General features: G+C 33.6%; 1 protein-coding gene across 1 annotated transcript; it reads right to left on the reverse strand.

Moving 5' to 3' along the window:
- Positions 1-291: 291 nt before the first annotated feature.
- On the reverse strand, positions 292-17,248 carry LOC136039570 (uncharacterized). Its single transcript, XM_065723415.1, has 4 exons — positions 17,093-17,248; positions 9,921-9,998; positions 5,267-5,401; positions 292-517 (listed from the first exon to the last, which is right to left on the reverse strand). Exons 1-4 carry the CDS (start codon positions 17,186-17,188, stop codon positions 491-493), a joined length of 336 nt encoding a protein of 111 aa, XP_065579487.1. The 5' UTR covers positions 17,189-17,248; the 3' UTR covers positions 292-490.
- Between the last annotated feature and the right edge of the window lie 7,819 nt (positions 17,249-25,067).

Raw genomic sequence — 25,067 nt, forward strand, 5'->3', positions numbered from 1 at the left:
AATTAATTTCATTTTCTTTTATTTTAGTCAGTTTCTGTGGTGCTCAGTAATAGCGGCATCAGTTGTATATTTTTGTTTCATTTCTTAGTTTTAGATTTTATTTAATTTTAGGGTTTAGATTATTTTAGATTTTTTTCTTTTTTAGGGTAAAACTCTTATACAGGGGAATATCCGCTTCGTTTTAGTTTGTTTTCTTCTTGTACTGGTCGTAGTCCCGTTTGTTTCTTTTATCTTGAGATTTTATCTGTTGCTTTGTTTGAAAAAAAAAAAAAAACAGCAAAAAAACACGAGTGATGCAGATAGTTTTTTTAATCATAAAAATGCTAACAAAAAGCTGAAAAATGAATACACTTAAAAGACAAACAATGGATAAATAAGTGACCATCCAGTCTTACCCATATTTTTATGGGTTAAAAATAGAGAAAAATATTAGTACACAAGAACACGAAAACATCGACTTAATAATCGGAAGCTGTAAGAAAATGCCATTTTACTTGCGCTTAGATAATTCCTCAATCTGAAAAAAAAAATTATTAGAATCCACGAATCTTGGATCCTTTTAACAACCCTTGAAAGTAAAAGAAAAGAAAAACCTGTTTTACTAAAAAACAGTATCACCATATCATGTCAAGTAAAAGAGGGAGAAGGAATGGTTTACTCAAGATGTGTCAAAATCTGGAAATTCTCTTGCAGTTTTCAACAATTTTCTCCATATCTACGATGAACTTTTCATTTTCGGCTCCTGTTCACCGCAATTTTTATGATTTTTTCCAATTACTCCCAAGTTTAAAAATATACGGTAAAATTCTGAAATTAACATTATTAGACGAAATATAGTCTCTAGCACCTTTAACAACTGTTGAAAGTGAACCAAGAGGCCGAAGAAGGAAGGGGTAAGTACCCCGGGTGGTAGAGCCAGGTGGTAAAAAAAATAATTAGTAATTAAAATTGCCTATATTATAATACGTGTATTTGTCAAGCATAGGTAGACATTTTCAGTAGCCTCTAGCTCTTCCCTCCTGTTTTGCTTTAAGGTTTAATTTGTGCATTAGGACGATGGAGTGATATAACAGGCATGGGTGAAGCATATATGGTTGTCTTCTGTTCAGTTATGTCAGTTCAGTTAGGTTAATGATTTTAAAAAGTTACAGCAGAACCTAATTCACACAAATTTAGCAAGGCATGTAATTTTTCATAAAGGCAAAGGGTACAGATATAGGTGAAAAATTAAATCCAAAAGCAAGTAAAAATTTAAACGAACACATAAATTAAGCTTAAAATGGACAGGAATTGGTATAAACAGGAGTCAGGATGCTCTCTCTCCTAACTTTAAATCTTCAAAATATGTTGTGTCTTTTATGCTCTACTGAGAACAGATTTATTTTAACCTGAGGTTTTTTTAGTTATAACATTGAAATACAAAAAAAGTTAATTTAATAGAATCTTTAAATTTAAATCGCTGAGGTTTCCAGGAAAAAATAAATCCACATAAAATGCACAGTTCCTTTTTGATTAGTTCTCTCCAGTAATCTTGATTATTAACGTTATTATTCTTAACTTTCTTTCGATGTTTTGAAAAATCAAAACAAAAATAAATAGTGTTTAACAAAAGCAGATACTAACCATAAGAAGCAAATTTAAGGGTAGCATTAGGGTAGAAGCCAAACTTCTGATGTAGTAGTTTTTATTAATTTTTTTATTAATTTTTTTTAATGTTTAATAATTGTTCCTCTGAATCAGTACCTACTGCCTTCATCTTTGATATTCTTTCATTTTTCTTTCTGCTTATTCGGATCTTAATTGTACATTGACAATAATTTCTGGTCAATTGTAAGTTTGAATTATTATAGTACTTTATTTGTAGTCGTCTTCAGTTTTAAAAGGTATATTATTTTTTGTTAAAACTTCCTGTAGAAAATTAGGAAAAAATATATTGTTGCAAAAAAAGCTAAAAGGAACAATGAATATATAAAAAAAAGAAAAAAACACTTTTGTTACTTCTTATTATATAGTCAGTGCATTGTTATGTTCTAATTATGATTTTATTTTTTAAATACACTAACAATTCACTAAAGACGCTAAAAAAAAAACATTGACATTTAACTAAGTTTATGTCTTACGGTATATTTTGGACATTGTCTTTTTAAACAAATGATATTATCCATCTTTAGATAGTAAATAATTTCTTAGACGCCACTACCTTTAAATATACTGAATTGAACCGATGAAAATATAGAAAAACGGGTGTAATATTAAAAAATAGAACATTGAAAAAAGGTTGTGGACATTACACAAGACAGCTGTCTACGATCTTGTTTCACAACGTCACAACCCACTTTGTCCCATATCACATATCACAATCATTTGTATATCCACATATCACAACCCCCACATATCACAACCCATTCGTATATTTTCATTGGCCTGGTTCTGTATTCTTTCGAAAGTAGTGTAAATAGTGTAAGTTAAAGAAACTAGCACTTACAATAAATAATATTCATGAAATAAATGTTATTGTTTTTAAATGTATACATTCAACTTTCACTGTAAAAAAATTGTAATATTTAAAGTACTGACGGTACGACAGGGGGTAGGAAAATGGACATAAGACCCCAGAGCCAGGGCTGCTTTATTAACTTTGAGTTGATGAAACCAGCACTTTTAACAAATAGTATATATTAAATAAATACCATTATTTTCCCAAGAAGAAAAAAAACTTAAAAAGTTGGTAATTGAAAGCAAATAAAATTACAATATTTCAAATAAATTCTTTGTGTCCTTATTCATTTCTGAAAGGAACACTGAATTGAAAAAAAAAACAAAAAAAAACATCAACGTATTTGTGATTTTAATATATCTGATAATGTAAGTACAATGTAAGTACATTGTTGTATTTTATATTATATTGCTATTAAATATATATTTATTTAATAAATTTTACCTTTCACAATCTATTGATCTTACCCACTACATTTAACCGAGCTTATACCTTAGGCTCTAATTGAGAAATTAAATTTCTTTTTGAAAAAATAGTATTATTTTCTAGGGTATATATTCAACTATCTAGACATAATTTGTAATATTTGCAGCGTTTACGTTGTGGCAAGAGGTGGAAGACGTACATATGGCCCACAGAGCAAGGGCTGTGAGCTGCACAAGTTACCCTTTTCATTACATGTAAGGTATGTTTTATTGCAGAAAGGGGGCTTAGTTGATTCTAGATCTCAAAAAGGCTTAGGATATTAAGTTAAATTTAAAAAAAAAAATTTGTGAGGTATGTTGAACAAATTAAAAAAATACTGGGTGGATGCTGGTTGTCGAAAGGTATGAAACTTGAAACGTTTAGGGTATACTAATGGGGATATTAAAGGATGATAGGAGAACTAACACCCCTGTTTTATTTGGTACCTGCTTCCCTCAACAACTTCGAAACTTCATAAAGTAATTTAGTTTAAAATAGTCAAAATGCCAAATTAAAATGTCTCCTGGGATGCCATGCTCCCATAACTCCAGGACAAACATTGTTAATTATAGAATTTGCTCATTGTTGAAACGAAGATTTACTATTCGAAAAAAGAGGAATATTAGATTCTGGATGTGTCTAAAAGGCCCTAGAGTATTTAGGAGAAATTAAAAATAAGTTTGAGGGACACATTGAAATAAATCAAAAGACCACCAATGCTTTCAGTTTATCAGAAAAGCAAGTCTGCAATATCTTAAAAATGGATATTACACCACACAGCTCCTCGGTAAATTGCTCTTCCTTGTGCAAGATGCCAAAGGTTTGAATCGTGAAAAGAGAGCATTTTATGCTAGATCTCCGATAAAGTTTAATGTATATTCATATGAAAATTTCAGGAATAGTAAGACGGATGTCGAATAAATCAAAACAAGCTAGATGAAGTGGAGTTGTCAGAAGAGTATATCAGCAATATCTAAAAAATGGGTATTAAGTTGACACGTTTAGTGCAAGTCAAGGGTATCAATTGAAGAAGAATCAGTAACAACCAGCCCCTCAAGACTTTTTTAGATGTCCATGTCATCACGGTTATAAATTTTCGAAATTCAAAGGTAAAAAAAAGATAAAGATTACGACAGTGGACTTTGTAGTCACTGCCAGTGGTGTTGATATCTGTTTTATGGACTTAGCAACTCGGTTTTGTTTCAGCAAGTCTCGTGCATGGATCATAAGGGTCAGCTGGAGAGACCATGATGGCAATGACAAGATACTCGAGCTTGCCAACAAGACCTGTCAACCCGTAATAGAACGTGACAACCAGACATTGCATCTGTTGTGAGATAACGAGGATGTTGTTAATTGGTCATATCCTCCGTGTGCCAGATCATAGGCTTCTTAAACTGCTCCAGTACTGGCATCTGGAAAGCACCTGTCACCAACGAAGACCAAAGAGCACACTCCATAGGACCCAGAAACGTAACAAAAGAACCCTCAAGACGAGTCTTATTCCAGAGTTGGAGGAATAAAAATATTTCTTATAGAAGGTTTGATTACTGAAATTTAAGGGAAAGGGAGGGGGATCATTCAATTAACAATTTGTCACAAGCAAATAAGATGACATAGTACATACTGATTTTAAAAGACAAAGAAAAATATAAAAATAGGAAAAATGAAATATCGAAAGCCCAAGAGTGATCACGAGCAATGTACACGGCAATGAAAAACAAGAACGAGTACCAAGAACGAATAGGGCAATAGGAAAAAAATAAAAAGGGCTATAATCAAAGCTTTATATTTGATATAGGGATATAATCGAAACGCAGGGCTATGGGAACAAAAAAAAATCAAATCACCACTCTTGAAATAATCAACTGGAAGTTTGTAACTGGCTAACACTGATGTCCCTTTTTCTTGTCTTCACACAATTGTGATGGTTATTAGATTTTTACTAATTACTTTTTAAATTACGTATTTTCTTTCTTCGTATATTTTAGGACTTTTCATGAAAGTATTCAGCAATGTTGTACTGTTTAATACTAGAACAATTATGCCTCTCCTCATAGTAAATAAGAATGATTTTCCCCCAATATTCTAGCACTGAAATCATAAAAATGGTGCTTTTGTTGTGTTTTAGCCTTTGTATAGTGCAAAGTTTTCTATGGAAAAATTAAACTTTTAGTGCAAAGTATAAATACTAAAATGCAGTAGTCTAAGCTATAAATTCGTTTTTTATAATGTGTTTGTTTGTTGTTGCTTTGGAATAAATTTATTTGTTACTTAGTAAAGGCCCTCAGATTTAATCAATACCTGTGATTTCTTGTTGGATACGTCATTTTTATTTGATACCATTCGGATAAGCTTTTTAGACGAAGCATAGCAATTACAACTGGCTAGACCGCAAGAACAACTGGTTGGACAACAAAACACTCCATGACAACAATTCTGAAAGAAGAAAGACTAGTTAGGAGCAGTGGCATAGCTTTGTCAAAATCTTCCGGGGGGCAGTTGGAGCCAGGTTTCCAAGCTCAAGTGAAAATGACAGTGACAACTGAAAAATGAGCCATACACTACCATAAAGGTTAAGGTATAATAAAGAAAACTCACCCGATTCTGTAGATGCTTGAACTATGTAGGCTTACGTTAATTTTTGCTTTTTTTTGAAGAAACTGAATTTCAGCTGGGAGAAGATTGACAAATAATAAGGTGTAAGTTGCTGGCAAATGACTTTCCTCAACATGATGGCTATTAGGTTAGAGATAAGTTACTGAAGATTCTGAATATGATTTTTGAAAAGGGGGAAAATTCCAAGCGATTTTAGGATCACAAAGGTGATATGAGTGAATGTGGTAATTATTTAGGCATTAGCCTTATTTTTGTTGATAGCAAATTACTTAGCATGATGATAATTTTTAAACTTAGAGATGCTGTGGACGTAGTTTCAGGAGAAGAAAAGTGTGATTTTTGGAAGGGCAGAGGATGTATTAACCAAATTTTCCTTTTTTAGATTAATAGTTGAGACATCTTTTTGTTACCTGATCAATCTTTTCGTTACCCAACGTCACCTTTTCATCTTCACTTACTCCTAGCCATTGCGACTTAGTCTTCTTAATATCAATTTTTAAACCTATTCTAGCGTCCTGAACTTGCAAGACCTCTAAAAGTTCATTCATTTTGCTATATATATATATATATATATATATATATATATATATATATATATATATATATATATATATATATATATATATATATATATATATATGGATGCTTTTAAGTCCAGCAGAGTTTTTCCTCCCCATTTGATTCCGTGGTCTCCTATTGCCTTTTCTCTGCTCTTTAAGCCGAAGTCCATCATAATGATTCACATAAAGGGGGATAGAACACAACCCTGCTTAACTCCTGATTTAATATGAAACCAGCTACTAACCTCATTTCCTACCTTAACCGCAGCAGTGTTATTCTTGTACATAGCCCTATTCACTTTAATATATTTATCCGGTATACAATACAAGGAAAATACCCTCGCTAAAGCTCTTCTACCAAAAGAATCGAAATCTTGCTCATCTACATATATAATCTATAAAACTGAGGACTAAAGATGTTTGATAACTCAGGCACTTCTCAATTATTAAAGTAAGAGTGAATATTTGGTCGAAATTTCTGACAAGGAATTCCTCAGCAAGACAAAAAAAAATATGAAAGAAACTCGCATTCAAATACAACCACTAGACTTAAAATATTTTTAAAACAGTCCTTTTAAAACAACAATTTATTCCAGTGAAATAAAAATAATTAAAAACACGCTTCTTACCTTTTTGGTGGCTAGCCTCAAAGGTCTTTCTGTAACAGGTTTGGTGGTAATGTCTACTGATTTGGTAATATAATTTGTTAAATCATTTTTGAGAAAAATTTATGTATAAAGAATTTAGTGATTACTCTCAAAATCTCTATTTAAATAAACATTATTGTTTATTTTGAGTTCAATTTCCGTTGCTTCTCGAACAACCTGTTTTATGCCCAAGTCATTGCTAGTAAGGTAGGTTTCTTCAGAAAGTATTTTATGTTTGGGTTGTCTAAAAATGACAGCTTAAGGCAGTATCAAAATAAATATTAGTGGCCTACTATTAGAATAATAGTAGCTTTAGTTACGTCATCTATATTAAAGTTACGTCATATATTAAAGCTTTAGTTACGTCATCTTTGTGCTGTTGTAGGCGTTTATCAAAATCCTGATGGGTTCTAACAGAATATTAAATAAAAAAACAAGTTTTTTTTAACTGAAAGTAAGGAGCGACATTAAAACTTAAAACGAACAGAAATTACCACGTATATGAAAGGGACTTTTCCTCCTTAACCCCCCGCTCTTTACGCTAAAGTTTGACTCTTTCTTTAAACTTCACTTTTTAATGCAGCACAAAACCTTAGCGTAAAGAGCGGGGGGTTGAGGAGGAAAAGCCCCTTTCATATTAGGTTTTTCGACTATGGTAAACAAAATGGCTATCTCAGAATTTCGATCCGGTGACTTTGAGGAAAAATGAGCCTGAGAGGGGGCCTAGGTGCCCTCCAATTTTCTTGGTCACTTAAAAAGGGCACTAGACATTTTAATTTCCGTTAGAATGAGCCCTCTCGCGACATTCTAGGATCACTGAGTCGATACCCTGACCCCTGGGGAAAAAAAAAATTAACACTCATCCGTGATCTGTCTTCTGGCAAAAAATACGAAATTCCACATTTTTGTAGACAGGAGCTTGAAACTTCTACAATGGGGTTCTCTGATACGTTGAATCTGATGGTATAATTTTAGTTAAGATTGTATTACTTTTAGGGGGTGTTTTCCCCTATTTGCTAAAATAAGGCAAATTTTCTCAGGCTCGTAACTTTTGATTGGTAAGACTAAACGTGATGAAACATATATATTTAAAATCAGCATTAAAAATGCAATTCTTTTGATGTAAATATTGGTATCAAAATTCTGTTTTTTAGTGTTTCTTTTATTATTGAGCCGGGTCGCTCCTTACTACAGTTCGTTACCACGAACTGTTTGATTAGCTGCCACAGACACACTTGATAAACCCCTCTTTGGCGAGTAGCTGGAATTTAATCTTTACCAGAGCTTAGAAAATTAATGATTTTAAAATCATTAATGAGTACTGCATACTGATCATTTTGTGTGGTAACTCTTTTTTAAATTCGTAGTGACGGGATATGTGGGATATGTAGAAGATGGATTATATTTCAAGGCTTATCGAGAGCCTCATATGATAAAAGACCTTTGATTTTACGGGAGTATATTTTTACTCTACGCCAAATCGGGATTTTTTTCAAAAGAAATGTCATACAAAGATTTGTGTCTCGGATAATGTTTAGTTCATATGTGATATGTGATATTCAGAGCAAACGTAGGATTTAAAACAAAGATATTTGTTGTTTTGTGTTGGTTTTATGTAAATAGTGAAATCTACTTTTGTCAATATTACGATATTTATTTGCTAAATTACTTTGAAAATTACTTTGATACTTACTTGCTTGATATATACTTTGAAATGATAATTTACTTGCAGTTCCCAATTCTAAGGTAAACTGTAAATTTATGTCAAATTTGATAAGGCAATCTAAACAGCCCCTAAATTCATTTTACCCATAATTCCAAAGTGATATTATGTCATTCATATAACGTTCCCAATAGAATTATTTTAGAAATATGTATTTAAGGCCCAATTATTTAGGTAATATACCTAAATATTTGCCAGTAACCTGAAGAGAGGCACCCCCATGGATAGATCCTTTATTTGCTGATAAAAAGAATTACGGAACTGAAAATACATTGAATACTTATACCTTATGGGCAAGAAACCCTATAGGCAAGTGTGTATTCTCCTGATGAGCGCTTGTGTTGGGTTGTCACCTCTGAATTATTTGTCTTTTTTATTGTTTTTATAGTTGGTAGTTATAGTTGGTGTTTTTATAGTTGGTAAATGACGATACGGCTTATACTTACTTACGACACAACTGCCTGTCCATGGGTTATTCCTTATGGTTGATGGTGTATGGCTATGCTGTTTGACCTATGTAATTTGATGGATGAGTAGGGTTAATGCCTCATTCAAGTACTGATCTATATTATTTACTAAAGTAGGGAAACAGTCTTCCTTTCTCCTTCTGTCTTTCTTTTTTTTTTTTGTTTCTTTTTTCTTTTCTTTTTTTTTTTTTTATGTTGTTATTTATTTCTGTGTTTGTAGTGTTGCATTAGTGTTCTCTTTTTTCATTATTACAATGTTTAACTAGGTCACTAAAACCTAGCAATCCTGTTGTTGAATCTTCGATTATATGATAGTTTACTTCTTTCTATTTTTTTTGATAATTGCTCTATTGCCACATCAATATTTGTATGCATAGAAACTATGTCAAAGCTACCGATTATTCTGTTTTCTGAAATACTTGCAGTTTTAAATTTTCCTAATAAATCCACAGAATTACTTATGTAGGATTTTTGTAAATAAAGTAAAGTTCTGAAGGTTTCACTTAGTACATAGCCTCATGCACACTTAGTACGTAGAATGCAGTGAAGGCTGTACAAAATTCTCAAGCATGGGCGTTATAGACAAAGCATAGATTTTAGCAGTGTCTAACGGTCAAATTGATAATCTTTTCCCCTATCTCAAATCATTAAAATCAAGACGTGCAATGAAAAACACTGAAGCCGTATGGTAGAATTTTAATAAATTTTAAACGCTTAATAAGTTTAATAATTTTAATAAGGTTCATTGTCAGTTGTGTGTTATATTTGATGTCAAACCCGATTTTAACTCCATCCTATTGATATGAGTTGAGTTTTTTCTTATAGAATGTCTCTAAATTGCGAATTTTATTTTTATTTATTTTTTTTTATAAAAAAGGAATCTCAATTTTAATTTTTCACAATATGAAGTAAAACTCAAATTATATTAGAAAAGGGTAATACCGAACAAATCCCACCGCACTTGGTAGAGAATTCACCAGAAGAAGGTGCCAATTCATCACTCAGCAAATTAGGATCATCCTAGAAATAAAAACGATTTAGCTTAAATGCAGAACTCAGCCTAAATAAATAGAGCCTAAAACTTTACACCACCTTGAAACCTATGGTTTTGCAATCTACTTACAGCTACCATTCTCACTGACAGAGACTGATTAGACTTGTCAAACATGTCGAGGTAATGAAGAGATGTCAGTAAAAAGGTAAAGGTAAAAAGGTAAAGGATACAGCATTAGACTTTACAGTTCGTACCGGCGGTGCTTATCTCCGTTTCTTGGCCCTTCAGCCAGGAAGTGCAATGGGGGGTTGGGGGCCAGTCATCCTGTGCTTTCGCACACCCTTCCTGTTTACCTTCCCCAGATTTCTCCAGGTACCCATTTAGAGCTGGGTCGACTCTGGCTAAGCTTACAGAGTCACGCCACTGACCCCAGTCCCAAACTGAAGAATTGGGTACACTGGGATTCGAACCCGCGTCCTCTCAGACAAGGGATCCTGAATCCAGATGTCGGATGTCCAGATGATCGGCCCAAAAATGACCAAAGCTTTAAAAAACTGGTTTTAAAAGCAGTAAATATGTGAAATAAATGAAATTTCTTTTTCTGATTCTTAATTTTGAAAAATCCTTAAGTCCAATATTACCAATCAAAACTTACAAGCCTAAGAAAATGTCACATTTTTCCAACAAGGGACAGAAACACATCCAAAAAGTCAATTGATATTAAAAGTAGAACATTAGCTTCAGTGTACTATAGAACCCTACGATTGAAAATTCAAGTTAATACCTACAGACGTGTAGATTTATATTTTTTGGCAGGAAAAAAACCGCAGATAAGTGTTAATTTGTTGTTTTTTCATTTCTTTGGGCACCAACTGTGAGAAGAATATTTGATTCAGCGTATTTCAGAAGTCCGAGAAGAATTTTTGGGGATGACATGACCATCCCTGGTCCTTGTGGAAAGATATTCAAGTCATGCAATTTACCCCTTGTTCCCATATATTATTTGTTATGGGAATATATAAGGGAATTATTTTTAGGGAGGTTATAGCTTGACACTCGACAGCTTGACACTGGAGGATATTATATTGCATTGAAGTATAGATTTATAAATGGGAGATCGCTGGGTGGAACTAGAGAGGGAAAGATTTTTATGGTAAGCGGAGGGTCAATAGCGTTTCTGGTTTTGCAAGCTAACTTATATATGTCGTTTGTTTGATATGAAGAGATTATCAGGGTATTAGATATCCAGGTTTATATGGGTAATTTTTCGGTTTGATTTACGAACTGGAAAGGTTGAACTGATAAGATTACTCAGTCCAAAGGATCAGTATTTCTTTGTGCCTGTCTCTAGATGATTATTGGAACTTTATTGTACTGATATAGCCTGCAAGGTCTTTCAGGGTCGTGTTTAAAGCAGCAGATTAAACTTAATGATTCACTTTTGTGAATGCTATTCCACTTTAAGAGTTCATGAAGGTAGCTGTCAATGGATAATGTAGGTAATTGTATATTACTATATATTAAGCTAGTCTATTTTAGTTGTAAATATATTTTCTTGTTATATTTTTAAGTTTTAGTTTCTAGTTTTTTTTTCTACGCTGTAGACGCATTGTTATATGGGGTAAAATATTTGTTGGATTTTTATTTTTGTTTTCTTTGTTTTCATTAACTGGCCATAGAACCGTTTGCCAGCTTTATATTCATTTCTTTGTTTTTATCACGGCTGGCCCAATTGCCTTTATCTTTGATTAAATGAAAAAAACAAGTTTTTTAACTGAAAGTAAGAAGTGACATTAAAACTTAAAACAAACAGAAATTACTCCGTATATGAGAGGGGCTTTTCCTTTTCAACGTCCCACTCTTTACGCTAAAGTTTGGCTCTTTCTCTTAACTCTATTTTTAAAACACTAAAAATCTTTAGCGTAAAGAGCGGGACGTTGAGGAAACAAAGCCCCTTTCGTATACAAGTAATTTCTGTTGGTTTTAAGTTTTAATGACGCATCTTACTTTCAGTTAAAAAAAACTTGTTTTTTTTACGTAATTTCTGGACGTTTTTGAATTAATGCATGTTATGATCTTGGCTCTCCGCACATCAAACAGTTCGTGGTAACCCCTTTTATACTCGGGATAATTTCTATTCGTTTTAAGTTTTAATGTCGCTCTTTACTTTCAGTTGAAAAAATTGTTTTTTATATTTAATTTCTGAACGTTTTTGCAATTAATGCGTGTTTGATTTTGGCTCTCCACAAATGAATAATTAAAACGAAATTGGCGTATTAAGTTTTTTTTGCTAAATGGCTTTCTCTTAGTTTTGCTTCCAATTTTTGGCTATTTAAAAAGGCAACTAGAATATTTAATTTTTAACGAACGTTTTTATTAGTAAGAAAATATACGTAACTTACAAATTAACTTACGTAACGAACTACTATATTTGTATATTTTTATTACGTATATAAGGGGATTTACCCCACCGTTATTACCTCGCTCTTTACACTAAAGCTTTAATTTTTTTCCAAAGTCTTTACGATTGGCCCCTGAATCACAGAGGCTGTAGAATAAAAAGTTGAAATTACTAAAAATACTTTAGCGTAAAGAGCGAGGTATTTAGGAAACGATGAACCCTCCGTATGCGTAATAATCTCTGTTCGGCTTAAGCTTTAATGCTGGTCCTTACTTTCAGTGAAAAAAAAGGTTTTTCATATATGTTTTCATTGTTTTTTTTTTAATAGTGCTAGAAAAACCTGCGCCCCCTTCATGGAATTTCTATTCTCCCATGACAAATTCTTCCAAGGGAAAATCCTTCTACGTAGCCCCCTCCCCTCAACCCTTCCTCCCAACCAAAAACTCCCCCTGAAAAGGTCTGTGCGCTTCCAAATAACCATTACTGTATGTAAACGCTGGTCAAAGTTTGTAACCTTCAGCCCCTCCCCTGGGGACTGTGGGGGAGTACTTCAGCCCTAAAGACATAGTTAATATGTTATTCGACTATGCTGAACAAAATGGCTATTTTAAAAATTTGATCCGTTGACTTTAGGAAAAATGACCGTGGGAGGGGGCCTAGGTGCCCTTCAATGTTTTGGTCACTTAAAAAGGACATTAGAACTTTTAATTTCCCGTAGAATAAGCCCTCTCGCGACATTCTAGGACCATTTGGTGGATACGATCACCCCTGGGGGAAAAAACAACAAAAAAAAACCAAACGAACAAACAAACAAATAAACACGCACCTGTGATTGGTCTTTTGGCAAAAAATACTAAGTTCCACATTTCTGTAGATAGGAACTTCTACAGTAGGTTTCCCTAATAAGCTGAGTGTGATGGTGTGATTTTTGTTAAGATCCTATAACTTTTAGGGGGTGTTTCCTTCTATTTTCCAAATCAAGGCAGATTTTCTCAGGCTCGTAACTTTTGATGAGTAGGATCAAATTTAATGAAACTTATATATTTAAAGTCAGCATAAAAATCTAATTCTTTTAATGTATCTATTAACATCCAAATTCCGTTTTTTAGAGTTTTGTTTACTATTGAGCCGGGTCGTTCCTTGCGGATGTGCGGAGAGCCAAGATCAAAACATGCATTAATTCAAATACGTCCAGAAATTAAGTAAAAAAAAACAAATTTTTTTAACTGAAAGTAAGAAACGTCATTAAAACTTAAAACGAACAGAAATTACTTGTATATGAAAGGGGCTTTTTCTCCTCAACGTTCCGCTCTTTACGCTAAAGTTTTTTACTGTTTTAAAAAGTAGAGTTAAGAGAAAGAACCAAACTTTAGCGTAAAGAGTGGGACGTTGAGGAGGAAAAACCCCTCTCATATACGCAGTAATTTCTGTTCGTTTTAAGTTTTAATGTCTCTTCTTATTGTCAGTTAAAAAAACCTTGTTTTTTTTATTTAATCAAAGATAAAGGCAATAGGGCCAGTCATGACAAAAACAAAGAAATGAATATAAAGCTTGCAAACGGTTCTATGGCCAGTTAATGAAAACGAAGAAAACAAAAATAAAAATCCAACAAATATTTCGCCCCATACAAAAATGCGTATATAGCGTAGAAAAAAAAAAACTAGAAACTAAAACTTAAAAATATAACAAGAAAATATATTTACAACTAAAATAGACTAACTTAATATATAGTAATATACAATTACCTACATTATCCATTGACAGCTACCTTTATGAAACCTTAAAGTGGAATAGCATTCACAAAAGTGAATCATTAAGTTTAATCTGCTGCTTTAAAAAAGACACTGCAAGCTATATCAGCACAATAGTTAAAGTTCCAACGATCATCTTGAGACAGGCACAAAGAAATACTCATCCTTATCAAACAGTTCGTGGTAACAAACTGTAGTAAGGAGCGACCCGGCTCAATAGTAATCAAAACTCTTAAAAATGGAATTTTGATACCAATAGCTACATCAAAAGAATTGCATTTTAATGCTGATTTTAAATATATAAGTTTCATCAAGTTTAGTCTTAACCATCAAAAGTTACGAGCCTGAGAAAATTTGCGTTATTTTAGAAAATAGGGAGACACACCCCCTAAAAGTCATAGAATCTTAACGAAAATCACACCATCAGATTCAGCGTATCAGAGAACCCTACTGTAGAAGTTTCAAGCTCCTATCCACAAAAATGTGGTATTTTGTATTTTTTGCCAGAAGGCAGATCACGGATGCGTGTTTATTTGTTTGTTTTTTTGTTTTTGCTTTTTTCTTTTTCCCAGGGGTGATCGTATCGACCCAGTTGTCCTAGAATGTTGCAAGAGGGCTCATTCTAAAGGAAATGAAAAGTTCAAGTACCCTTTTTAAGTGACCAAAAAAATTGGAGGGCACCTAGGCCCCCTCCTACGCTAATTATTTTCCCAAAGTCAATGGATCAAAATTCTGAGATAGTCATTTTATTCAACGTAGTCAAAAAACCTTATAACTGTGTCTTTGGGGACGACTTACTCCCCCACAGTCCCCGTGGGAGGGGCTACAAGTTACAAACTTTGACCAGTGCTTACGCATAGTAATGGTTATTGGGAAGTGTGCAGGCGTTTTCAGTAGGATTTTTTGGTTGGGGGGAGGGGTTGAGAATAGGGGGATAGGCTGGGGCAGCTTTCCATCGAGGAATTTGTCATGGTGGAAGAAAATTTCCATGAAGGGAGCGCAGGATTTACTAGCATTATTAAAAAAACAAAAAACAATGAAAAACGAAATATGAAAAGTTTTTTTTCAGCTGGAAGTAAAGAGCAGCATTAAAACTTAAAACGAACAGAAATTATTACCCATATGAGGGGCTCACCTCCTCCTAATACCCCGCTCTTCACGCTAAAGTATTTTTAGTAATTTCAACTATTTATTTTACGGCTTTGGTGATTCAGGGGTCATTCTTAATGAATTGGGACAAAATTTAAGCTTTAGTGTAAAGAGCGAGGTACTGAGGAGGGGGCGAACCCTCTCATATATGTAATAAAAACTTGAGAATACAAAACTTCTTTACGTAAGCTAATTTATAAGTTACGTATATCTTTTACTAAAAAAAAGATTCGTAAAAAATTAAAAGTTCTAGTTGCCTTTATCTTAATTAACCAAAAAATCGGAGGGTGACTAGGCTTACTCCCTCGCTCTTTTTCTCAAAATAATTCGATCATAATTATGAGAAAGCCATTTAGCAAAAAAAAAAAATATACAAATTTCGTTTTAATTATTCCTCTGCGGAGAGCCAAAATCAAAACATGCATTGATTGAAAAACGTTCAGAAATTAAATAAAAAAAACAAGTTTTTTTAACTGAAAGTAAGGAGCAAAATTAAAACTTAAAACGAACAGAAATTACTTCGTATATGAAAGGGGCTTCTTCCTCACCAACGCCCCGCTCTTTACGCTAAAGTTTTTTACTGTTTTAAAAAGAAGAGTTGAGAGAAAGAGTCAAAACGATTCTCAAATGAGAAAACTTGCACCAGCTTCAAGAGTAAAGACACAGATAGGAATGAATAAGTGGCTTGAACCATGAAGAAAGGACTTTTGCTTCCATCTTTGCTTGAAGAAGCTGTCAAGGAATGTTATGAGAATGTATGTCCTTATGTTAACCATATGCTTTATATTTTCATATCAATCTTGGTGAGTGTTGCGTCTGATTAACGGAGCTTTCCAAAATTTTGAAGATATAAGCTTTACTAAGAACACAAATATGACAAGCCAAGTTCATCGGCTTAGCTCTTTTAAATGTCGATTGTAAAATTCATGCCAGTACCCACAAATTTATCAATAAAACGTTTTGCAAAACGTTTCGCAAAACGACAATATTAACGTTTTTGCAAAAAGTGGCCCTATTGTTTGCCACCTGTGCTATATTCAAGTCCTATAATGTTCTTATTATTATAGCGTTCTTTAATCTAATATATGAAGATTAAATAACCTATTTAACTTAGTTAAACAACCTAGTCAAATAATTTAAACATAGTTAGTTAACCTTGTTTAACCTATTTAAATAACCGTTTTTTTTTGGTTTCATGGTCTAAAATAAATTTGGAATGTTCCGGGAGAAGAATTCAGCCTTCATGCCGTTTAGAAATAAGCCCTGAATCATGCCTATTTATTCTACAGACAGAACGACAAAAAAAAACTAGTAACGCTGCGGAGTTACGACTCTTTTGACGAAATGTCCTAATAAAAAAATTACTGCCATTACATTCCTTATGTTATGCTGTTTTTTTTAATATTGTGGCCATTTTTTGGCAATGCAAATCACCGAGATCCCCTCCCGACCGGATTATCCAATATACAACCTTAGGATACATATCAAGCATAAACAAAACAATCAAGTTTGTAGTATTCAGCATAATTCTATTAGTAAGATTATTATGTTTACTTTTGCTGTTATCCATGTTTTTTGTTTTATAAGTTTGAATTTTCTTGTAATATTCAATTAATCATTCCAGTTATAGTGTATCAGGCTATATCCAGTTATATTGCTTCTAATGGTACCAACCAAAATCCAAGGGTTACAAGCATTATCAAAGAAAAGGTAGATTATTTCAGCATGGTAATAATTTTGTTAAATTTTTTTTTTTTGTTCTTTGGGTACCATATTTTTACTTACAGGTCCTTACTAAATATATATCATTTTTATTTACCTCCTTCTCCATTCTAGAAGAACTTCTCAGTTCTGCTACATGTGCCAGGACACATGTAGAAAAAGCAAATAGCACGATAAAAAATTTTCCTTTCATGTTTTAGATCTAGAAAGTGAATGATCATTTCCAGTGAAAGCGGTCGCTTTTTATACTAAAGAGAATAAACTTCAAAGATAAGGAATTTATACAAAACACATACAAACTGAAAGCACATAACTTGTTTTTGGGCTTCGTATGAACAAATCAAACAATATGCATAAGCAAACTAGATTTTTCTTGTTTTTTTCATGTCTGCACCCTTAAGAGAATATAACATTACATATAGAATATAATATTATATTGAAAGTATATTATAACACAGAATATAATACAATATATCTTAAGAGGGATTTCCCTCTTAACACCCTAAAAAGGCTACTAAGACATTTAAAAATTGCATACATATGGACGTATTGGCCTTATAATCACTTATATACGTTTCATTATTTTATTTATGTAAATTTGTTTCCGGTCAATGGAAAACCAAAAAGATCTATAATATTATTTTCTTTTTCCTTGAAAAAGACTATGTCAATAAAGGAAAAAATTAATTTAAAAGCCTTTTTCCATCCAAAAAAGTTTTTTTCAACGAAAATTAAATCTTTTCAACAAGAATTGAACGACGGATCGGCTCCAATTCAGACTGAGATATGGCGATAAATTCCTAGCCGATTGCGACTTCGCAGATGATGTTACCCTGATATATACTTCTACAGTTGAACCCGAGGCAGCCCTCAATTCACTGTCGGAAGAAGCCCTGAAAGTGGGACTTCATACTAGCAAAAGGTGGAAAACAAAATAGTTATCATCGACCCGGCAGGTAATTCTGCCCACTTACCAGCGGTCAACGTATTAGGGTACAATGTTGAAGTTTTCAAGTCTTTTGCCTACCTTGGATCTGCTGTCTCAGATAATGGCTCTATTGAAATGGAAGTTCAGTTGCACATCGCTAAAGACGCGTCTATTTTGGTTCGATTATGCCGTTCCGTGTGGTCAAAGCCCAACATCAGCCAAAAAACCAAAATGCTTATCTACAACACGACCGTAACGCAAGTCCTTCTCTACGGTGCGGAAAGCCTGGCTGGCTGCTGCTTCTGTTCGTGATGCCATATATGCAACCCAAACAAACTTCTTAAGACGGATCAAGTGGTACTATTCCGTCTCAAATACCCAACTGCTGACACTAACAGATCAGACCCCCAACTCTTGTCAGCTCGCTGTAAGAACCCTTCGGGGGTTCGGTCACTTAATTCGCATGTCAGCAGAAGCCCCTCCAGCACACTTTTCAATTATTACTCTCCTGAACAAGGCTGGAAGCAACCCCATGGAAGAACCCAATTCAGATGGAGGGACAGCCTTATCCAGTATATCTCCATGATCGGTACTGATCTCCAAGAAGCAGTTACGCCTGCTCGGGGCCGTTAGGAATGGAGGTGAAGAGTCACATTTCTCTCTACGCAGGACCACCAGCGGCAACTTTAAGTGTAAGTTTGTAGGTGAAAGAAAATTAAAGAGCTCCATTAAGCAAAAAAAAAAAAAAAAAAGGCAAATAGTCTTCCAAGTGCAAAACTACCCAAGATCACTATCAATAAATAATAGAAACCCAAAATTTACTCGGTTAATAAATAACCGCGTCAAAGTCCAAAGAAGCGGAAATTAATATGAGTAGGACTGACAACCCTCATGTCTTCTCAAGACCAGAAGATAATGCGGACTTTTCTGAAAACCAATATATTTAAATGCTTTAGTTCTTTTACCCTTAATAAATCAAAAATAATTGTGACTTTAAGGAATAAATACTAGTATATGTATTTTAAACTAGCAATCCACATTTATTTGTTTTTTTTTCGACGCAATAAAAATTTTATATAGATTCTGTACAGTTGTTTTTGAAATTCATTCTTCTAAGTAAGGAAATATATTTTCCTAGTAATTAAGTACTACCGGATTTTTAAATATACGTAGTAGACTATTGCGAAATACTATATCAGTAGACGCAGTATTTGCGATAGAAATATAAACATTTCGCGATTTAATCAAAACCCGATGTCAATGTTTAACTTCGAACATTGACTAATATTAACTGATTATTTGATTTAATGTTATCAGTAATTAGGTTCTTATGCTTTCTTTATTGACAAAGATCTTTATTTACTCACCAGTCATTACTGCAAAGAATCCTATTTTATTTATATTTTTACATCAACCTGGTCGTTTGTCGGTGCTCAGTTTCCCTTTAAACGTTTCATCAGCTTCAATTAATCCTCTTACTTAGAATAATAATTATTTTTCATATGCCATAATGACGGCTTGCAGCAAGTCACTACTAACAAGAACTCACTGCAGCACCAAGGGTCCCTCGGCTAACAAAGTTACTCACACTTCTCCTCCATCCCAATCTACTAAGAGCCTACCTATTTACACTCATGTAAGAAATTTAAATTCCCATTCAATTCATCTTTGCAACCTCTATTAACTCTATTCATGAACGACCTGATTTTCTTTGTCCCTTAGTGACTAATCAGAAATGACAATCGTTGGTAATCTTCCTTCATTCACCGAAAATGTCCTACCAATCTCAATTTTTCTCTCATTACAGCCCTAGAAGATGGGATTGAGCCAAATTTTTCGCAGAGATTGATATACCTAAAGAGTAAGGAGTCAATAGAAGATTTTTCTTTTAAGACAGGGGTATCATTGTGTTAAGCAGGGCAAGGTAAGTATGTGAGCAACATTTGTTGATTCAGAATCTTGAATATCAGGAGTGGATGCAGAGTCAAATAAGCGTAATTCAGGCCGGTATTAAGGCGATAGGATCCCCATTGACTTTATTCTTGGGGAATATCTTTAATTTGCTTTGCACTCGAACTGCCCACGCACTGTTGAGGATTTAATAGATAAAATGAGAATTTAAAGTAAAAAAAAAAGAAATCAGCGTTCAAACTTTTAAAAACTAACTGAACTCCTCAGTCCTGCCGCAGTTGCTAAGACCCATGGAAAAACAGGAAACAGTAAAATAAAAAAGAATTCTTTTTATGTTTTGGATCTGAAAATAAATAATCTTTTTCAGTGGAAGCGATCAGTTTTTATACAAAAACAGGCGAAGAAGAACTTCGAAGACGAGGAATTCATGTTCAAACCTGAGAGTGAAGTATTTTAATTTTGGGCCTCCTATAATCAAACAATATACATAACCAGACAAAAGCGGATAAAGAGTAAATATAAACATTAAAAGGTAAAGGATACGGCATTAGACTTAACAATCCCTACCGGCGGTGCTGATCTCCGTTTCTTGGTCCTTCAGCCAGGAAGTGCAATTGGGGGTTGGGGGCCAACCATCCTGTGCTTTCGCACACCCTTCCTGTTTACCTTCCCCAGATTTCTCCAGGTACCCATTTAGAGCTGGGTTGACTCTGACTAAGGTTACAGAGTCACACCACTGACCCCCGTCCCTAACTGAACAATTGGGTATACTGGGATTCGAACCCGCGTCCAAAAATATAAACACTCCTAGCTATAAGAGATTATACTCACTTTTCTTAATACCTGCACCTACAAGAGAAAATAAGTGATTCCCCTCTTAAGGCTCTAAAAAGGCTGAACGTCTCTGGGCTTTGAAATTACTTTCATTGTTTCATTGATTTATTTATGCATTTTTGTCTCTAGAAAACCGAAAAAGTATAAAATATTACTTTTTTTCCATGACAAAGAAAAGAAAATAATTTAAAAAAAAATTTCCGTGAAATAAATTTTTCAACCAAAGTAGAGCTCCATTAAACATAAAATGAGTTGAAATAAAGTCAAATATTCTTCCAAGCGTAAAATTACTAAAAATTACCAGCTGTAAGCCCAAAAGCCGAAATTGAAGCCCAAAGCGAAAATTACAATAAATAACCAAGTCAATCTCAAAATGAGCCATAATTAAAATAAACAGGGCAAATGTTCTCCATACCCTCTCAACACCAGAACATAGTTTGAACTTTAAGAAAAAAAATACATTATAAATGTTTTAACTATTTGTATTTAAATACATCAAAATTATTATGACTTTAAAGAATAAATATATGTACATGTATATTAAACTGTAAATCCACATTCATTCGCTGTTTCTTTTTTTTCAGCAAATAAATAATCTCGTATAAATTCTGTATAGTTCATTTTCGAATTCATTCTTTTCTAGTATTAAATAAAAAAAAGCAAGTTTTTTTAAGTGAAAGTAAGGAGCGTCATTAAAACTTAAAACGAACAGAAATTACTCCGAACATGAAAGGAACTTTTTCACCTCAACGCCTCGCTCTTTACGCTAAAGTTTTTTTTTACTGTTTTAAAAAGTAGAGTTAAGAGAAAGAGTCAAACTTTAGCGTAAAGAGTGGGACGTTGAAGAGGAAAAGCCCCTTTAATAGTCGGAGTAATTTCTGTTCGTTTCAAGTTCTAATGTCGCTCATTACTTTCAGTTAAAAAAAACTTGTTTTTTTATTTAATTTCTCAACGTTTTTGAATTAATACATATTTTGATTTTGGCTCTCCACACATAAATAATTAAAACAAAATTTGCATACTAATTTTTTTGGCTAAATGGCTATATCGTAGTTCTAATCGGAAGATTTTGAGAAAAAAAGGAGCGCGGGAGGAGACCTAGTTGCCGTCTAATTTTTTGTTTACTTAAAAAGGCAACTAGAATTTTTAATTTTTTACGAACATTCTCATTAGTATAAAATATTCGTTACTTAGGAATTAACTTACATAGCAAACTTCTATACTCGTATGTTTTTATTGTGTATATGAGGGGCTCACCCCCTCGTCAATACCTCGCTTTTTACACTCAAAGCTTAAATTTTGTCCCAATTCCTTAAGAAAGACCCTGAATTACAAAGGCCGTAGAATAAATAGCTGAAATTACTAAACATACTTTAGCGTAAATGGCAAGGTATTACGAGGAGGTGAACCCCTCATATGCATAATAATTTTTGTGCGTTTTAAGTTATAATGCTGCTCCTTACTTTCAGTTTGAAAATAAACTTTTCATATTAATTTTTTCATTGTTTTTTCTTTTTTTTTTAAATGCTAGAAAATCCAGTGCCCCCTTCATTGAAATTATCTTCCCCCATAACAAAATCCTCCATGAAATGATCTCCCACGTAGCCCCTCCTCCCTAACTATTCCCCCCTAACCAAAATATCCCCCTAAACATCTATACACTTCCCAATAACCGTTACTATATGTAAACACTGGTCAAAGTTTGTTACTCGCAGCCCCTCCCACGGGGACTGCGGGGGAGTAAGTCGTCCCCAAAGACACAGTTATTAGATTTTTCGACTATGGTGAATAAAATGGCTATCTCAGAATTTTGATCCGGTGACTTTGGGAAAAAAATAGCGTGGAAGGGGGCCTAGGTGCCCTCCAATTTTTTGTCACTTAAAAGGGCACTACAACTTTTAATTTCTGTTAGAATGAGCCCTCTTGCGACATTTAGGACCAATGAGTCGATACGATCACCCCAAGGAAAAAAAAAATTAAAATAAACACACATCCGTAATCTGTCTTCTGGCAAAAAAAAGCGAAATTCCACATTTTTGTAGATATGAGCTTGAAACTTCAAAATTAGGGTTCTCTGATATGCAGAATCTGATGGTGTGATTTTTGTTGAGATTGTATGACTTTTAGGAGGTGTTTCCCTCTATTTTCTAAAATAAGGCAAATTTTCTCAGGCTCGTTACTTTTGAAGGGTAAGACTAAACTTGATGAAACTCATATATTTAAAATAAGCATTAAAATGCGATTCTTTTGGTGTAACTATTGGTATCAAAATTCCGTCTTTTAGAGTTTCTGTTACTATTGAGCCGGGTCGCTCCTAACTACAGTTCGTTACCACGAACTGTTTGATCAAATTTCTTTTTCTAGTAATCAAGCATTATCGCATCTTTCAATATACGCAGTATTTGTGAAAGAATAAATGAATATTGGCAGTATTTGTGTAAAAAATATAGACGTTTCCCGATTTAGTGAAAAACGATGTCAATGTTTAACTCCAAACATTAAACAATTACGTATTTGGAATTTAAAGCTAATTATTTGATTTAACGTCATCAGAAATTAGGGAAACAAGTGAATAGAACTGCATAGAAACAAGTTTGGCACTTTTAACTCAAGTTTAATAGGAATTAGAAGTAATGGCAACACTTCAGATCAGTCTGAGTCTGCTGTGTTATCCACTACAAATTTCAAAAATTTTCAAAACGAGCTTAAAGCTAGTTTAACTAAGATACATAAAATTTTAGTTTTACTTAAAAATCTGACATGAAATTTTCTTTAGATCTAATTTAAACCAAAAAGGTAGAACATTTGGTTTTTACTCTTTCTGTGCTGAAAAACTGCTTGGGCTTGTTTAGGGGGCATTCTAGAAGCTGATCATAATTAATTATTTGTTGTCCCCTTCATCTGGAAATGACTGACAAATAGAAACTCAGCCATATAAAAGCTCGTAATAAGCAAAAGAGACTTCTCAACACCCTGCTCTTTACGCTTAAGTTTGACTCTTTCTCTCAATTCTACCTTATTAAACAGTAAAACACTTTAGCGTAAAGAGCGGGGCGGTGAGAAGGAAACAGTCCCTTTCATACACGGAGTAATTTCTGCTCGTTTTAAGTTTTAATGTCGCTCCTTACTTCCAGTTAAAAAAAAAACTGTTTTTTTTTATTTAATTTCTGGACGTATTTGATTTAATGCATGTTTGATTTTGGCTCTCCGCACGTAACTTATTAAAATGAAATTTGCACATTAATTCTTTTTTTGGCTAAATGGTTTTCTCTTAGTTTTGATCAGACGATTTTGAGGAAAAGAACGGGGGGAGGAGGCTTAGTTGCCCTCCAAAGTTTTGGTTACTTGAAAAGGTAACTAGAACTTTTAATTTTTAACGAACGTTTTTAATAGTAAAATTATACGTAACTTAAAAATTAACTTACGTAGCGAACTTTTATATTATCATATTTGTGTTATATATATGAGGGGGTTCGTCCCCTCGTTAATACCTCACTCTTTACACTAAAGCTTAAATTTTGTCCCAACTCTTTAAGAATGGTCCATGAATCAGAAAGGCCGTAAAATAAATAGTTTAGATTACTGAAAATACTTTAGCGTAAAGAGCGAAGTATTTAGGATGAGATGAACCCCTCATATGCGCAATAATCTCTGTTCGTTTTAAGTTTTATGCTACTCCTTACTTTCAGTTGCAAAAACTTTTCATATTTATTTTTTCATTGTTTTTTTATAATAATGCTAGAAAATCCTGCGCCCCCTTCATTGAATTTCTCTTCCTCCATGATATATTCCTCCAGGGAAAGATCCTCCCACATAGCCTCCTCCCCTCAACCCCCTCCCCAAACAAAAATAATACTCCTAAGATACGTCTGTAGACTTCCTAATAACCATTACTGTATGTAAACAGTGGTCAAAGTTTGTAAATTAAAGCCCCTCCCCCGGGGACTGTGGGGGAGTAAGTCATCCCAAAGACATGGTTATTATGGTTTTCGACTATGTTGAACAAAATGGCTATCTCAAAATTTTGATCCGTTGACTTTGGAAAAAAATTAACGTGGGAGGGGGCCTAGATGCCCTCCAATTTTTTGGTCACTTAAAAAGGGCACTGGAACTTTTCCTTTCCGTTAGAATGAGCCCTCTTGTGACATTCTCGGACCACTTGGTCGATACGATGACCCCTGGGAAAAAATACAAAAAACAAAAACAAACAAATAAACACGCACCCGTGATCGGTCTTCTGGCAAAAAATACGAAGTTCCACATTTTTTTTAGATTGGAGCTTGAAACTTCTACAGTAGATTTATCTGATACGCTGAAAGCGATGGTGCGATTTTCGCTAAGATTCTATGACTTTTAGGGGTGTTCCCCCCTATTTTCCAAAATAAGGCAAATTTTTTCA

Source organism: Artemia franciscana, chromosome 19, assembly GCF_032884065.1.
Source record: "Artemia franciscana chromosome 19, ASM3288406v1, whole genome shotgun sequence".
In the NCBI taxonomy this organism is placed as follows: domain Eukaryota; kingdom Metazoa; phylum Arthropoda; class Branchiopoda; order Anostraca; family Artemiidae; genus Artemia; species Artemia franciscana.

Coding starts and splice junctions, on each gene's coding strand:
- LOC136039570 (XM_065723415.1), bottom strand. CDS start 17,188: ATGAAAGGAAAATTTTTTATCGTGCTATTTGCTTTTTCTACATGTGTC. Junction 9,999..17,092: donor CTTCTAGAATGGAGAAGGAG/GTAAATAAAAAT, acceptor TTTTATTTCTAG/GATGATCCTAATTTGCTGAG. Junction 5,402..9,920: donor AGTGCGGTGGGATTTGTTCG/GTATTACCCTTT, acceptor TTCTTCTTTCAG/AATTGTTGTCATGGAGTGTT.